A 16471-nucleotide genomic window follows, 5' to 3' on the forward strand; every position below is an offset into this window, starting at 1 on the left:
GCAAGACAGGCTACACACCTCTAACCTACAAAAAGGAGATCATGCAAAAAGCATACAAAATGAGAAGGCAGAGAAATATGAACCAGATGAAGGAACAAGACAACCCCCACACCCACCTCCATGCAAAATGACTTTAGAATAATGATTGTGAAGAGGATCCAAGAGCTCAGACAAAAACTGGAGGCAAAGATCAACACATTACAAGAAAGACTAAACAAAGACATAGAAGATTTAAAACAGAAACAAACCAAAAAATCGTATTTATGATTGCATCAAAAATAAAGTACCTAGGAGTTCCCGTCAAGGCCCAGTGGTTAAGGAATCTGACTAGGAACCATGAGGTTGCAGGTTTGGTCCCTGCCCTTGCTCAGTGGGTTAACGATCTGGCGTTGCCATGAGCTGTGGTGTAGATTGCAGCCGCGGCTCAAATCCCGCATTGCTGTGGCTCTGGCATAGGCCGGTGGCTACAGTTCCGATTCGACCCCTAGCCTGGGAACCTCCATATGCCGTGGGAGCCGCCCAAAGAGATAGCAAAAAAAAAATAATAATAAAATAAAATAAAATAAATAAATAAATAGATAAAAATAAATAAAATGAAAGTAAAAGAAAAAACTAAAGTACCTAGAGATAAATTTAACCAGGCAAGGTAAAGACTTGTACACTCTAAACTATATGCTGTTGAGGAAAGAAATTAAAGGCACAAATTAATGGAAAGATATTTCATGTTTATGAGTGAATTCACATCATTCAAATGTCCAGATTACCAAAAGCAACAGAGACTCAATGCACTCTCCACCAAAATCCCAACTGCACATTGCACAGACCTAGGAGAAACCCTTCTAAAATTTGTATGGAACCACAATAGATCCCCATCAGCTACAACCATCTTGAGAAAGAGCAGCAAAGCTGGAAGGATTACATTTCCTGATTTCAAACTACACTACAAAGCTATAGATAGCAAAACAGATCAGGACTGGCACAAAAACAAAACAGACAGACCAGTGAAACAACACTGACAGCCCAGAAGGAAAACCAACACAGACACAGACAAGTCATTTCCAACAAAGGACCACAGAGCATACAATGGACAAGGGACAGTTTCTTCAATCAATGGTGCTGGAAGAACTGCACAGGCACATGCAAGGAATGGAACGAGACCCCTACCTTACAACACATCCCCAAATTAAAATGGACTAAAGACTCAAATGGAAGAAATGAAACCATACAATGTCTAGGAGAAAACATAGGTGGTAAGCACATGGACATCTGTCTGCTTACACTTGGCTCTGACCTCAAAGGCAAGTGATAGAAAGGGAAAATTAAACCAGCGGAATGGAGTTCCCATTGTGGCGCAGTGGTTAACGGATCTGACTAGGAACCATGAGGTCGTGGGTTTGATCCCTGGCCTTGCTCAGTGGGTTAAGGATCTGGCGTTGCTGTGAGCTGTGGTGTAGGTCGCAGACACGGCTCAGATCTGGCATTGCTGTGGCTGTGGTGTGGGCCAGCGGCTAGAGCTCCGATTCAACCCCTAGCCTGGGAACTTCCATATGCCCCAAGAGCGGCCCAAGAACGTGGCAAAAATACAAAAAATCTGCTATTGTTACTACGGTGCCATGGGGCGCTGCTGGTTCCGTCCCTTACCTGGGAACTTCTGTGTGCCTTGGGTGTGGCACAAAACAAACACAAAACAAACAAACAAAAAACTGGGGCAGAGGATCTGAATAGACATTTTCCAAAGAAAACAGAAAATGGCCAACAGGCTTATGACAAGAGGTTAAACCACACTAATGGAACTACAAACCAAAACCACAATAATGTTTCAACCTCATCCCTTAGAGAATGGTTATTATAAACACACACACACACAAGCAATAAATGTTGGAGAGCATGTGGAGAAAAAGGAACATTACTGGTGCAGCCACAGTGGAAAACAGCATGAGATTGCTCAAAAAATTAAAATCAGAACTACAGTGTGACCCAGCAATTCCACTTCTGGCAATTTATCGAAAACACTCGCTTGACGATCATACGCACCTCTATTTCATCACAACAGAGTTACAATCACCAGGACAAGAAAACAACCCAAGCATCTACAGAAGGATGAGCCAAGAAAGATGTGGTATATATCCATCTGCATTTCAGGGAAACATGGAATACTTTTGAGTAGGTCTCAAATATTGCATGAGGCATCCGTATACTTAAAATATATCTGTTGTTTATCTGAAATGCCAATGTAACTGGGCCTATCTTGTTCTTATCTGTTAAACCTGGGGACAGTCCAATGAACGTGAATGAGAATGGTCAGGGCAGAGATCATCACAGGGTGTCTGGGCTGCTGTGAGGAAAGACTTCAGAGAGCTGGGAAGACAACTGAGTCTTAAGCTGAGAACTCTGTGGGCTCTTCCACTCCTTGCAGAAATTCACAACACACCATCATTACTTGTGACTTACCTTTTGGATGGATCCATGTTTTGTCTGCAGAATAGATCCTAGGTTGCTTGAAGACAGGAACGAGGTGTGTGTTCCCCACTCCACCTAGGACCAACAGGCACACCAAAGGCATGTTAGTAAATCACCGCAGGAACTGAGTCAAAGGGTTTTATCTTCCCAAAGAGTAAAACCATTCTGTTTGGGAAATCACTGTTAACGGCTATTTTCTTTCTTTCAACAATGCAGCCAAGAATCCAGTCTGGAGTTTTTGCAGGCAAATTAGTAATACAGACATGCATTGTCTGTGGTGCAGTAAGTGTCCATGGTAGTGATGTCATGGGCACATTTCAGGTTTTTGAAAGTTGGATGTAGGAGATGGGATTAAGATGGCGGAAGAGGACTGGAGCTCAACTTCTCTCCTAAAAACAACAAAAGTCACGACTAAAGGCTGAGCAATCTTCACCCAAATGGACCAGAAACCTTCAAAAAGACATCCTACTCCGGAAGAGAAAGAGGAGGCCACATCAAGAGGTAGGAGGGATGATTTTGTGATACAAACAACCCCATACCTCCCAGGTGGGAAGCCCCCCAGACTGGAAACTAACTGGTTCACAGAGACCTACAGGAGTGAGAGTTCTGAGCCCCACATCAAATCCTCACATGCAGGGATCTGGCACTGGGAGAAAGAGCCCCAGAGCATCTGGCATTGAAGGCCAGTGGGGCATGTGTGCAGGAACTCCACGGGACTGGGGGAAAAGGAGACCCCACTCTTAAAAGGCGCACACAGACTTTCACGTGCACCGAGTCCCAGGGCAAAGCAAAGTCTCCATAGGAATCTGGTCAAAACTGAATGCAGTTCTTGGAGAACATCCTGGGAAAACAGGGGTGAATGTGGCTTGTTGCGAGGGAGGGACATTGGGAACAAAGCTCTCAGGAATATTCAGCAGCATGCCTTTCTCTGGAGGGTGGCCACTTTGGCAAAATCTGGCCCCACCAGTCAGTGCTGAGAAGCCCCAGGGCAAACAGCAATCCAGGTAGGATCACAGCCCCATCCCTCAGTAAACAGGCTGCCTAAAGAACCCTCAGGCACACAGACACCTCTAATCCCATCCAGAGACAAAGCCCCACCCACTAGAGGGACGAGAATCAGCCCCACGAACCGGTGGGCAGGCACCAGCCCTTCCCATCAGGAAGCCTACATCAAGGCTCCATACCAACCTCAGCCACAAGGGGGGCAGACACCAGAAGGAACAGAGGCTACAATTCTATTCCCTGTCAAAAGGTCACTGCACCAAAAACCTATAAAAATGAAAAGACAGAGAACTATAACTCTGATGAGGGAGAAAGGAAAACCCCCAGAATATCAGCTAAGTGATGAGGAGAGTCTCAGCCTCTAGGAAAAAACTTTAGACTGTTGATGCTGAAGATGATGCAAGACATTGGAAATAAACTGGAGGCAAAGATGGGTAGTTAACAGGAAACACTGAGCAAAGAGATACAAGATATAAAACTCAAACAAGAAGAGATGCAAAATACAACAACTGAAATAAAAAATTCACGAGGAGCAGCTAACAGCAGGATACAGGAGGCAGAAGAATGAATAAACGAGGTGGAGGACAGATTAGTAGAAATTATGGGGGAGAGAGGACAAGATGGCAGAGGAGTAGGGGGACACGCTCACCCTTTCCCACAAACACAACAAAAAAAGCACATCTACAGAATAAATGACTTGCACAGAACAGCAACCAATCGCTGGCAGAGGAACCTAAACTCCAGTAACGGCAAGAAGTTCGTGACATTACTGGGCAGATCGGGAGAAAAGAGGAGAGTGAGAGAAGGTGAATCCGAGCGGGATGGGCGCTCCCGAAAGGGAACTGAGGAGGAGAAAGGGATCCCGCACGCTGGAAAGTCACCTCCACGGGGGGAAGATCAAACGAACCAGAGAAATCTCCAGATGCAGAGAAGAGAATAGCAGTAAGTCAGAGTACGGAAAAGCCGATCAAGAACCGAACGGACCATCTGAACTATGGGCACAGTCACCAAAAATTGAGATGCCTGGGTGGGGGCTGGGCACCAAGACCTCGGCTCCAGAGGTTAGTCCCAGGGCTGGGGGGGCGGGGCGGAGCGGAAACTGCTTGGAAGTCTAGAAACTTTTTGACCTGGCAGAGACTGCCTGGGAGACTAGAAAACAAAACTGTGGCAGAGGGAGGGAGCAATACTCTAGGGGCGGGGAAGTGGAAAGCTGCATCAGAGGGAACCTGGGAGAAGAGCCTGGTCTGCGCCCGTGCTGGGGAGGGGAGAAAAGAAGGGGTGGGTCCCCATAGAATACCCCCCACACCACAGCAAGCTTACAGGCCCACTAGCTAGCAGAAAGCTGCGCTTCCCAGTGCTTCCCCCCCACCCCCACCACCCCCTATGCTCTCGCTGGACCTGGGGCTACCTGCCATCCAGGAGGGCTGGCCTCAACAATTGCCTGAAGCCTACCACCACAGGGGCTGTCCCTGCACAGGCCTGCTTGCCCTTTGGAGGGGCTACACTTCCGCAGAGCAGCACCAATCACCACCAGCCCCCGAGAAAAGGCCTGCAGCCCAGAAAAGCTAGAACAAGCCTAGCCAGGCTGTGAATAAGTCTGCCTAATTCTCAGATGGTTTTTCGGAGTCGGGCTGCCCTGGGGAGGAGCCTCTTGGATTTCCAGCGGCCCTGCTACCCGCCCAAGGCCCCAGGGGGTGGAAGCTCTAGAGGATCAGCTGCATACCATCACCAGCCCTCAGAAAATATTCCACGGCAGTGACAAGGCAAACACTGCCCGGCCACTGAGGGTACAACTCCACCAGGAAAAAGAAAACAACAAGCAAGATGAAGAAGCTGAGAAACCACCCCCAGTCAAACCAACAGGAGAACTCACCTCAAACAGTCAACAATGAAACAGATCTCTGCAGACTGACAGACCTGGAGTTCAAAAGAGAAATAGGGAAAATACTGAAGGAATTAAGAGAAGATATGAACAGTAACGCAGATACCCTCAGAAAGGAACTAGAAAATATAAGGAGGAGCCAAGAGAAACTAGAACATTCATTTGCAGAGACGCAAACTGAACTAATGGCAGTAAAAACCAGAATGAATAATGCAGAAGAACAAATCAGTGATATGGAAGATAGAATAATGGAAATCACTCAATCCGGTCAGCAGACAGAAAACCGAATCAAAAAACTGGAAAGCAATATAAGAGACCTATGGGATAATAGAAAGCTGGCCAATCTACGCATAATAGGAATTCCAGAAGGAGTAGAAAAAGATAAGGGGATGGAAAATATATTTGAAGAAATTATCGATGGAAACTTCCCAAATCTAAAGGATACTGGGTCCAAGATACAAGAAGCACAGAGGGCCCCAAACAAACTGAACCCAAACAGACCCACACCAACACACATCATAATAAAGATGGCAAAAGTTAGTGATAAAGAGAGGATCCTAAAGGCAGCAAGAGAAAAACAGAATGTTACCCACAAGGGAACCCCCATAAGAATATCAGCTGATATCTCTACAGAAACACTACAGGCCAGGAGGGAATGGCAAGAGATATTTAAAGTGCTAAAAGGAAAAAATATGCAATCTAGAATACTCTATCCAGCAAGAATATCATTTAAAATAGAAGGGGAAATAAAAATTTTTCCCAACAAACGAAAACTTAAAGAATACAGCAACACAAAACCCAGGTTAAAGGAAATTTTGAAAGAGCTTCTCTAAACCAAAAAGAAAGGAAGGAAAGGGAAGAAAAAAGAAGAGAAAAAAAAAAGAAGAAGAGAAAGAACTAGGACTGAGGAAAACGCAATCAGAGAGCAGTCACTCAAATAAGGCAGCATACAGATTATATAAGAAAAAAGAAAGCTTTATAGTTCTATGCCAAACTTCACAAAGAAAATATGTGTCATTGTGCGGCACATATTATATGGTAACAGTACTCACGTACCTTTCTGTAAATTTGGGAGAAGTAAGCTATGGAAATGTAGTTGTGTCATTTGTGAACAATGAAATTATAATTAAAAAATACATTCCTATTTTCCATCCAAAGTTTATTTATATTTCATTGGCTAATTCTAAACTTGGCGTGTAAGCTGTTCCAGGGTGAAACAGAAAAACGTAATGAAAGATGAGCCCAAGTCTCACAAAAATAGAAGAGTTTTACTTGATAACATTCCAAAAGATATGAATTCTAATTTGGTTTAGTATTGCAACCACTGTCCAAATCAAATAGTAGTAGTCCAAGACCTCTATGAAGTGCATTTATTAAAAATTGAATGTTAGTGTATTATTACTCTGAAGTTGTGACAACCCATTATCCTTGGAAGTCACTGAAACATGCATCAAAGATACAAACAGGCTTCTTAGAAGAAGGAGTTAAGGCATTTTTGGCTGAACACTCAGCACAGAAGATATTTCCACATTGTCTGCAGTGATGCTGTAAACAACAACAAAAAAATAAACATTTTCAAGCATAACAACTATATCAAAATTATGAGACTACAAGAATAGGCCAACTGCACTTTGAAAGTATACTATTTCAAGGTTTATTTAATAACAAATCTCAATGCTGATTTAATCCTTTGATTAATTTGAATGCTTACTAGTTATATACTACACTAAAAATTTCAATATGAGATTGATCTTAGAATTTTCAAAAAACCATGCGAGGCATTTTTAAAGTGTTAATAAAACAGTCCTATCAGGTGAAAAACTATTTCTACTTGCCAAATATTTCAGGCATCATTTCTACAATCAGAATATAAATTTGAAACATCACATGATGGTATTATTTAAAATGATTTTTTTAATCTCTGCTTTTTCTTCCTTTAAAATAACTCAATGATGATAAAATGTATGAGTTTAATAATGATGCTGTGGTTCAGAAAATGATTATTCTAGAAAGTGAATCAGTAGGAAGGCAACAAATGAATTTAAAGTTAAAATATATGCTAATCAGAAACTAGACTGCATAAATTTAATTGTTCTACGTAGTTATAAGTTAAAGTTAATAAATGGCAAAACTTTTAAAGTCTATCAAATGCAGGACAATTCTGATGGTTAAAACAGTCAACTGTGGAATAAAATCCCATCTCACTGTGACTGAAAAGCCTTTCCCACAGGTGCTTCAGCTCTGTACTTCATTGTCGTTAGCCCACTTTCTATTCAGTGTTTGTGTAGGTCTGATCTATTTTAAAAAGTTTCAGCACATTATAATATTCCACACTTTTAAGAATGATTGGTGCCCAAGTTTTCAAATGGATAACATTTTGAAAATCAGAAATAATTTGGTCATCTTCCATTATCAAAAAGTGCTACAATCTTAAGTCTGAATGACAATAAAGCAAAGCAAATTTTATCTCTCAAAAGCACTGGAAATTTCTAACCTTTGGTAATTTCCCATTTATTCTAACCCTAGGGAGCAATCCTTCCTTGAGACTCCAAGCATATATATTCAGATCACTTCTTTAACACACAGCAACTCATTCATGCCTTTGTGTTCTTGACTTCTCCTAATACTGACAATTCATGAATGACATGTCTCTATAATCCTTGGAATCCCTGAAGTCTTTAAATCTTGTATTTAATTACCCATAACACCTACAATATTATTACACAGACAGCAGCCATTTAAAAGTATGTATATATGAGATTTTTTAATGTTCAAAATATGCTTTTTACTAAGAGGTAAATTCTAGACTAAAAAACTGCTGCACATCACCAGGCGACTTACCTGAAGGGACTGATTCTCTTTGCCCAGCTCCTGCACTGCTGCAGTTTTATTATCCAGCTTTCTTTGCAACTCTAGTACTTTGGTTTGAAGCTTTTCTATTTTACCTTCTCCTTTAAGACACCTAGAACAAATCACAAAAACATTAAAAAAATAATTAAAGACCCCCCAACACAGATAATGAACTACTTTAGCAGTCTGAAGCATAATACATGAATTTCAACCATCTGTTGTAATGAGTAGTTTCTAAATGGCTACTTAAATACCTGTTGGAGCACTATTCTCAAGACTTCAGTTTTTTTCAATGTGCAATATGTAAGTCTTTATCACTTAGAATGGAAATAAATTATTTTTATTAGACATCAGTCACCTTTCTGGTAGTGCCCTTCTTTCATCATGATTATTCTGAACTGTTGCTTCCAATACCATGATTTTTCCCTGTAAGTCATCCATCTGCTTTTTTTTTTTTTCTTTTCTAGAGCCACACCTCGCAGCATATGGAGGGCCAAAGCCACAGCAACGGGGGATCCCAGCTGCATTTGCGGCCTACACCACAGCTCATGGCAACGCCGGATGCTTAACCCACTGAGCAAGGCCAGGGATCGAACCCACAACCTCATGGTTCCTAGTCAGATTCGTTAACCACTGAGCCACGACGGGAACTCCCCCATCTGCTTCTTGAGCTCACTGACTCACTGCTGACTGGACTGCCACTCCTTCTTTACAGTGCCCAGGTTTTCATTTAATGCAGCTATCTGCATGGTATGTTTAGCCTAGTTTTCCTCATGCTTCTGCACTGCTACTTCTTTTTCTTTTCTTTCGGAATGCTGAGAATAGGAAAAACGGTGAGTAAAAAAAATCTATTACAAAAATAAAGTAAAAAAAATAAATTTGTCGAATTTAAAATACCAGCTGCATAACTACTACTACTTCTTTGGGAAAGAAGACACTAGTAGAATGGATTCCACAAATATCTGTGTATTTTGAACTGGCTTAAAGGCCACAATGCTGAAATGATGTTCAGCAGGTTTCTTATAAAATCAAGCTGAAGTAAATCAATTTAAGATTTTCCTTTTTTCCACTACAGCAGAAGAATAACCATAATCAGGGATAGCAAGGTGCCCTGGAGATAAAGCTCGACTTTTCTTATGTCTTAAATTACACATGCATCCCTTGGTCTCCATCAACATGCCAAAAACACAATACTTCAAATCACTGTGTGAACCTGAAATTGCAATTCAATGAAAACATTCCACAGTCAAGTTATCTGGGGCTATTTGGACCTCATTCACTAGAGGAAAGCCAGATGCTTCCCATTTGGCACACGCAAGTTAGGGAGGGGAAAGTAGACTTTTGGTCACACAATTGGTCATCACAATTCTCAACTGAAATCTCCACTTCCCCTTATCAGCATTCACTGTGACCAAAAAAATGAGTTCAATATAACTAACGTTCATGCCATCTACCGCAGACTACATAGTTAGAGGTTAGTTTGTTTTACTGGCACTAAAAGGTTTTGTTTTTTTTTTAATTATGTTCTACTGAACTTTCACTTACATAAGCCAAAAATTATATTTCCTATCACATGTCAGCTATTTAAGTCAATCAGATCAGTCTTAAATTGAACAGTAAAGTGTCAGTTGAGCACTTGAATTATAACTTTTAAGTAGAAAAATCCTCTCTCACTGAATTAATTTACAAAATCAATTACAAAACCTCCCATTGTACTGTACAGCAAAGGGAACTATATCTAATCTTGGGATAGAACATGATGGATGGTACTACAGGAAGAGGAATGTGTATATATGGATGACTGGGTCACTTTGCTGTACAGCAGCAATTGGCACATGATTATGAATGAACTGTACCTTAAAAAAAAAAAATAAAAAAACACACCTCCCACCATTAACTTACTGACCAGTTTAGCTCCCTTCTCCATAAATTCTTTCCTCAGTTCAACTTCTTCCTTTTTCATCTGCTTTTTTTCCCACTGTACAGCAAGGGGATCAAGTTATCCTTACATGTATACATTACAATTACATTTTTCCCCACCCTTTCTTCTGTGGCAACATGAGTATCTAGACAAAGTTCTCAATGCTATTCAGCAGGATCTCCTTGTAAATCTGTTCTAAGTTGTGTCTGATAAGCCCAAGCTCCCGATCCCTTCCACTCCGTCCCCCTCCCATCAGGCAGCCACAAGTCCCTTCTCCAAGTCCATGATTTTCTTTTCTGAGGAGATGTTCATTTGTGCTGGATATTCGATTCCAGTTATAAGTGATGTCATATGGTATTTGTCTTTGTCTTTCTGGCTCACTTCACTCAGGATGAGATTCTCTAGTTCCATCCATGTTGCTGCCAATGGCATTATGTCGTTCGTTTTTATGGCTGAGTAGTATTCCATTGTGTATATATACCACCTAAATTCCACCTTCAGTGAAATGGTTCTTTGGGGCACTACTACACAATCTTCTCAGTCCTAACAAATTTGCTACTCCTTGCCCCAAACAAAAAAAAAAAGAGATTTAAGTATTTTAGGAAGAAAAACAATTATAAAAACAGAATCTCTTAAAATCTTAATTCTAAACTTAGATATTTTGAAGTTTGCTATCTATAACTCTTTTATTTTTTGTCTTTTTGCCTTTTCTAAGGCCACTCCTGCAGCATATGGAGGTTCCCAGGCCAGGGGTCTAATCAGAGCTGTAGCCACCCACCTGCACCACAGCCACAGCAACACAGGATCTGAGCCACATCTGTGACCTACACCACAGCTCACGGCAATGACGGATCGAGGCCAGGGATTGAACCCACAAACTCGTGGTTCCTAGTTGGATTTGTTAACCACTGAGCAATGATGGGAACGCACATAATTCTTTTAATTGATAGCTTTCTTGATTAGCATCTCAATAAAATCTAAATTTTTAGGGTTACTTCTCATTATTTAGTCATCTGAAAACAGAAGTAACAGTTTCAATATATGTATAGATATTCTGCAACACAAAAGCACTGAGAGCAAGAATATTTGTCAAAAATAACAAAACAATGGTTCCTGGCATAAAGTATGTTTTTTTTTTCTTTTTATGGCTGCACCCACATCATATGGAAGTTCCCAGGCCAGGGATTGAATCTGAGCTGCAGTTGTGACCTAAGCCAAGGCAATTCCCACTGCTCTTGGAATCAAACCTGACACCTCTGCAGCAACCCGAGCCATTGCAGTTTGATTCCTAACCCACTGGGCTATGGTGGGGACTCCCACAAAGTATGTTCTTAATAAATAAATGTGTGTGTGTGTATATATATACACTTTTTTTTTAACAAGCACTAAAAAATACAGAGGAAAAACAATGATTATCTTCACATATCTTTATGCTTTCTTGCTTGTGAGACTTAGGTTCTTCACTCAATTTAGCAATTTATTTTTCTTGTCCACATTTAATTTCCTCAATCTCTGCCAATTTAGATTTTTCATTTACTAGTTCTTTTTCAGTGACTATAGAAAAATAACTTATTAAAAAAATAATTTTAACTACTTAACTGAAAATTAACAAAAATGACTGCTACTGTTTATGACTGTCTCTGCCCCTTTAACCTAAGTTAACTTGAGCAAATTACCTACCTTCTCTTGTTCCTGTGTCCTTGTTTATACAATATGAACAATAATAATGTTATAAGGACTAAATAGTTAATACTATAAAGTAAATAGTGTCTGGCCAAACTTGAGCTAAAACACCTTCTTATGCTTATTAATATTATTACTCTCACTATCTTTACATAAGGCACCTAAAGAGGAGAACTATATGTCTAATCTAATCTCTATACCACATAGCTCCTTTTAATCCTCATTTTATAGGTAAAGGGACAAAGGCTTAGAAAAGTTCAATAATCTATTAGAAGTAGAACCAAAACTAAAGCAAGAGCTGCATGATCTCATGCCCTTGTAACTAAAGGCCTGTAAACTATAGTTCTGTCAGAATTTTCTAAACTTGTGGCATAAGTCATAAATTTCATTCCAGCTTCACCGGTCCCATCCCCACAAAAACATCCCCCTAGTTTTTAGTTGAAGATAATTTCCAGGAACTGCACAATTAACAGATATACATACCAGTGCGCACACACACACACACACACACACAAATACCTTCATAAATTGTACACTTAAGAATATTCTATCCACTGATGGAAATACATGATCTCAGTTATGAAACCAAAAATCAAATGTTTCTTAGAATCTGCATTTATCTTTTATATAGAAATATAACTGATCATTATGTGTACTGGTCATATAACCAGTACTTTCAACTTTATAACTTAGCATCATTTATATAAAATAAACCCACACTTCCTCTTAGATAAAAGCTGGTTATTAATATTAAGAATTCTTAACACACTCAATTATTCCTAGACCTTTCATACCTGATTTCTATATCCAGAGGATAACATGTTATATGAGAAATAATTGAGGAGCTATAGTATCTTTTTTTGAATAACCAAGGGTCTATGATATAAAAAAACAGACTCCTTTGTATAACTAAAAAGAGCAATAAGAAATGGCAAGGAAGCTGTAAAGAATAACCTCCTAGGATTAGAATTACAGTCACCAAGAGTCTCTTATTTATAACCTTGATGCCCATCTTAGCTGTTGAATATAAGGTGATGCCTTTACTGGTTAAGAGGTTTGACTAGATGATCTCTATGGCCATTGTAACTCTGAAGATTCTAGATTTAGTTAGAAAATAAAATACCTTTTCTTTCTGAACATCTTGTAGTGGTTTCTACTGCTCCTTCAACTGCTCTTCTTTCTTGGCTGAATCTTGCTCCAAAGAAGTCCTGGCAGTCTTCAGTTCTCGAATCAGTTTATTTTGGTTTCCAATTTGATTCCTGTTTGAAATCAAGCCCTCCTATGCTAGAGAAAGCGTCTCTTTCACAGACTTATAAAAAAATTTCCCCAGATTATTATATGTCATTGTTTAGTAAATTTCTATAGAAACATAACAGTTAACATATGCACAGTAGAAAGCAGTACACTCTAAAAAGATAGTATGTTATGCCCTTGAGCAAGATAATATACAAACTCCAAAATGCCTGTGGTTTAAATAGCTGCCTATAACATTGTAAACTCTCACAAAAACCTAATGACTAAATCTTTTAAAATCAAGCTCAAAATCTGTGCTACTATTTTCTGAAGATGCCAAGACATACTCTTCGACTTTGCCTCTAAATATTCATTTGTGTCATTCAGCAATACACTGCTATATATTCCTTTTCCTGGCTGCAGGCCAGGATATTTTCATCTGCTCAGGATCTTTTTACATTGGAGAACTCCTTCTCTCATTTAGTGGTTTTACTGGGGCTACTTTAACCCACTGACTCCCACCAGAATAAGCAAATTCCTGAGTAGAACAAATACCAAACCTGATCCTGGAATACCCTAAACACATAGTAGTGTAGCCACAAAGGAATTTCTGCATTATTCTGTGGTAGCTTTTTTTGGTCCAAAAATTTTTCTTTTTTCAAAATAAAATTTTAGAAATTTTAGTTGTTACTTATTCTTGATATCTGATGAAATGATATAAGGAATAGTATTAGGCTAACAAGGTTTATATTTAATTTTAAACTTACTATCCTAGAATTCTCACTTCATTCACGGTACAAAATCTATAGTTAAATTCCATTTCTATGAACTTTCTTGACAAGAAAGAATAACCTACAGCATGGCCAATTTGGAATACCCAGTCACAAACTTTAGTATTTCATTAATAATCCAGCAGATGGGGCTAAAGGCATAGATCAAGCCAGCCGGACTTGCATTTCACTGGTGTCTAGATACACCACATGCCCACAGATGGCACCCCTGACTTGGGTGTCATGTTACATGGTTCTGAACTTCTTCCTTTTCTCTCTTGTACACAAGATTATTTAACAAATACGATGCTGTGTGGGAGAAATTGACAGAACACTAAACCAACTATAATGGAAAAAATAAGAATCATAAAATTGAAAAAATCACGGAAGCAAAAGAATGGCCAATAACCATCCTTTATTCTGACCTATAAATTTGATTTGAATGTTCCTAGGAATTCCTTTTATTAAGTAGTTCAGATAACTTCTCACTTTGGAAGGAATTAAATGTCAATACTTCTATTAAAAAAAAATTTAGTGAAATGATGGTAAAAGAATCATGATGACCTATAAATTTGATTTGAATGTTCCTAGGAATTCCTTTTATTAAGTAGTTCAGATAACTTCTCACTTTGGAAGGAATTAAATGTCAATACTTCTATTAAAAAAAAATTTAGTGAAATGATGGTAAAAGAATCATGAATCAGAAGAGCTGAGATCCAGTCACAGTTCTGTTATTGTGCAAACATTAGGCCTGTCACCAGCCAAGCAGGGCTTCAGTCTCACAGGCAGAAGGAAGCTTTGGAAGAAAGATCTATTCATGGCCTCTCAGCAGTTGTAAAACTCCATGGCAGCCTTAGCCCTCTGTCTTTCTCTTCTTCCCATATTTACATTTGCATTCTTTCAGGTATAAAATTAGAACAAGACATAGCATTTTAGACAAAAATAGTTGGCTTAATGAAAAAATACTGATTTAAAAGATCTAAGACTTGTTGTTATTCTCATGCGTAAATAACATACATATGAAGAAAAAGTGTGATTTCTGTAGATCTTTTACAGTCAGTCTTTAGATATCATCTTCTCTGTCACCAAACAGTCCTTCCAGTTCATCTGCATTTCCCATCCTTCCTCCTACCAGCTCAAGCCACCATCATCTTCACTTGGACTATGGCACAGTCTCCTCTGTCTCATCCCCACATTCACCCAGGTTCCCCTACAATCCATCCTTATCCTGCTGCCAGTTATTGGCCTAAATAAAATACAAATCCTTGCAAATCCTCCTTCTTTTAGGATAAAGTCCAAACTCTTCCACCAACCCTCCCCAACTTTCAATAGTGTTCTAAAGGGAAAAAAAATAGTAATTTAAAGCTACTTAGAGAATACAGCAAGTAAGATGCTTTCTAAATGTCGAGGTGGTATTTTTTTCCTTAAAACAACTTGTTGATTTTGAACTTGATATATATAAAATATCTATTGTTGGCCCTATGAAAATTCTTTTACCCAATCTCCTGTTTCTTTGTCAGATCATTAGTCACCAACAATTCCTTCACCTCCTCTCTACCTATATGTTATTCATCCTTTTTGTTTCATTGTCTCTCTCCCATTAATCTCTTCTGTTCCAACCTTTTTAACCCCAGTCATAATCAATTCACACCTAGACTGCTGGAGTTTATGGAGGAGGAAGGGAGACAGCCTCTTTAATCTCCATGGCACTAATTTACCTCAGGTCCAAACTAAGCTGTCTTTAAACAACTTCCAGGTTAAGTTGCCTACAAATTTTTTTTTTCATTTTATTCCTCTGCTTAGATGACTCTTCTCCTCTCCCCCAAATATAAACTCCAGTCATCCCTGCTAGGCATCTAAGATACTTCACAATTTGAACCCAACCTTTTAAACTTCCAGACACCAACCATCACTCTGGCAAGACAATTATGTTGACTCCCAGCTTTGCTGGTTCCTGCTGCAGCACCTTTTCTCAAATGTGCCCCTGAGTGAACGGATCTCTCTCAGGACTCTGGGTATTCAAATTCTTAGATCCTTCAGGACCTGGTCAAGTCCTACCTCCTTCATAAAGCCTTCCCTAAAACAGCTTATGAATAAAACATAGTATATTTATGTATATTATAAATATTCTGTGATTTGACAAAATTTGTCAATAAGGCACTTTATACAAAGAAACAAACAAACAAAAAACCATACACATTAAAGGATCAAAAAGCATAATATTTCACCACGACAAAAAAGAGGACTGGCTAAGTCTTCTTTGAGAGAATAGAAATGTTCCATCTCCTGTAGAGAACTGTTAACTTAATGCTACATAAAAATTATTTACCTTTTTTGTATATCATTCATTTTAATGATACTTTATCTAATCAAATAGTATTGCCAAGGACAAGGTATCCAGATATGTTTAGATAATTAAGGTTAAATTTACTTTGAGTTATAATCTCCCGATTTTAACCATTATGCATTCCAATAGTCTTGGGAAGTTAACAAATCCATAAAATTAAAGTCAGTCTTTCTTGAGAAGCAACAATAAAATTGCTTCCATTTTCACAAGTGGTTTACATTGAAAACTCCTTGGATTTTCTAACAGCAGTCCTTTATAAGTTATTGTTTTTACATAGGCAGCAAAGTCCTTTGATAAGCTAATACGACAGTTAACATATTTCC

The 16471-nt window shown here is 39.1% G+C and overlaps 1 protein-coding gene across 11 annotated transcripts in view; it reads right to left on the minus strand.

The window, feature by feature from the left end:
• The window catches only part of LOC146398877 (uncharacterized), a 112624-nt gene that overhangs the window by 38606 nt on the left and 57547 nt on the right, over window positions 1–16471 (minus strand). For 9 of the 11 annotated variants that reach the window (XR_014817562.1, XR_014817561.1, XR_014817563.1 and 6 more), the window contains 3 exons: window positions 12922–13057; window positions 8186–8306; window positions 2452–2535 (listed from right to left, as the gene is read on the minus strand). Coding sequence is in view for 2 of the 11 variants with exons in the window: in XM_084979451.1 (XP_084835577.1) it covers window positions 2452–2563 (112 nt within the window). In the remaining 9 variants the exon portion in view is untranslated. Of the gene's footprint in view, window positions 1–2451; window positions 6890–8185; window positions 8307–12921; window positions 13058–16471 lie in introns of those variants that run through there. The other 2 variants (XM_084979451.1, XM_084979450.1) reach the window with 2 other exon arrangements.

This window comes from Sus scrofa, chromosome 10, assembly GCF_054392235.1.
Source record: "Sus scrofa isolate SSC_HxYL_T2T_F1_AM1 chromosome 10, Sscrofa_HxYL_maternal_Yorkshire_Landrace_v2.0, whole genome shotgun sequence".
Taxonomy (NCBI): Eukaryota; Metazoa; Chordata; class Mammalia; order Artiodactyla; family Suidae; genus Sus; species Sus scrofa.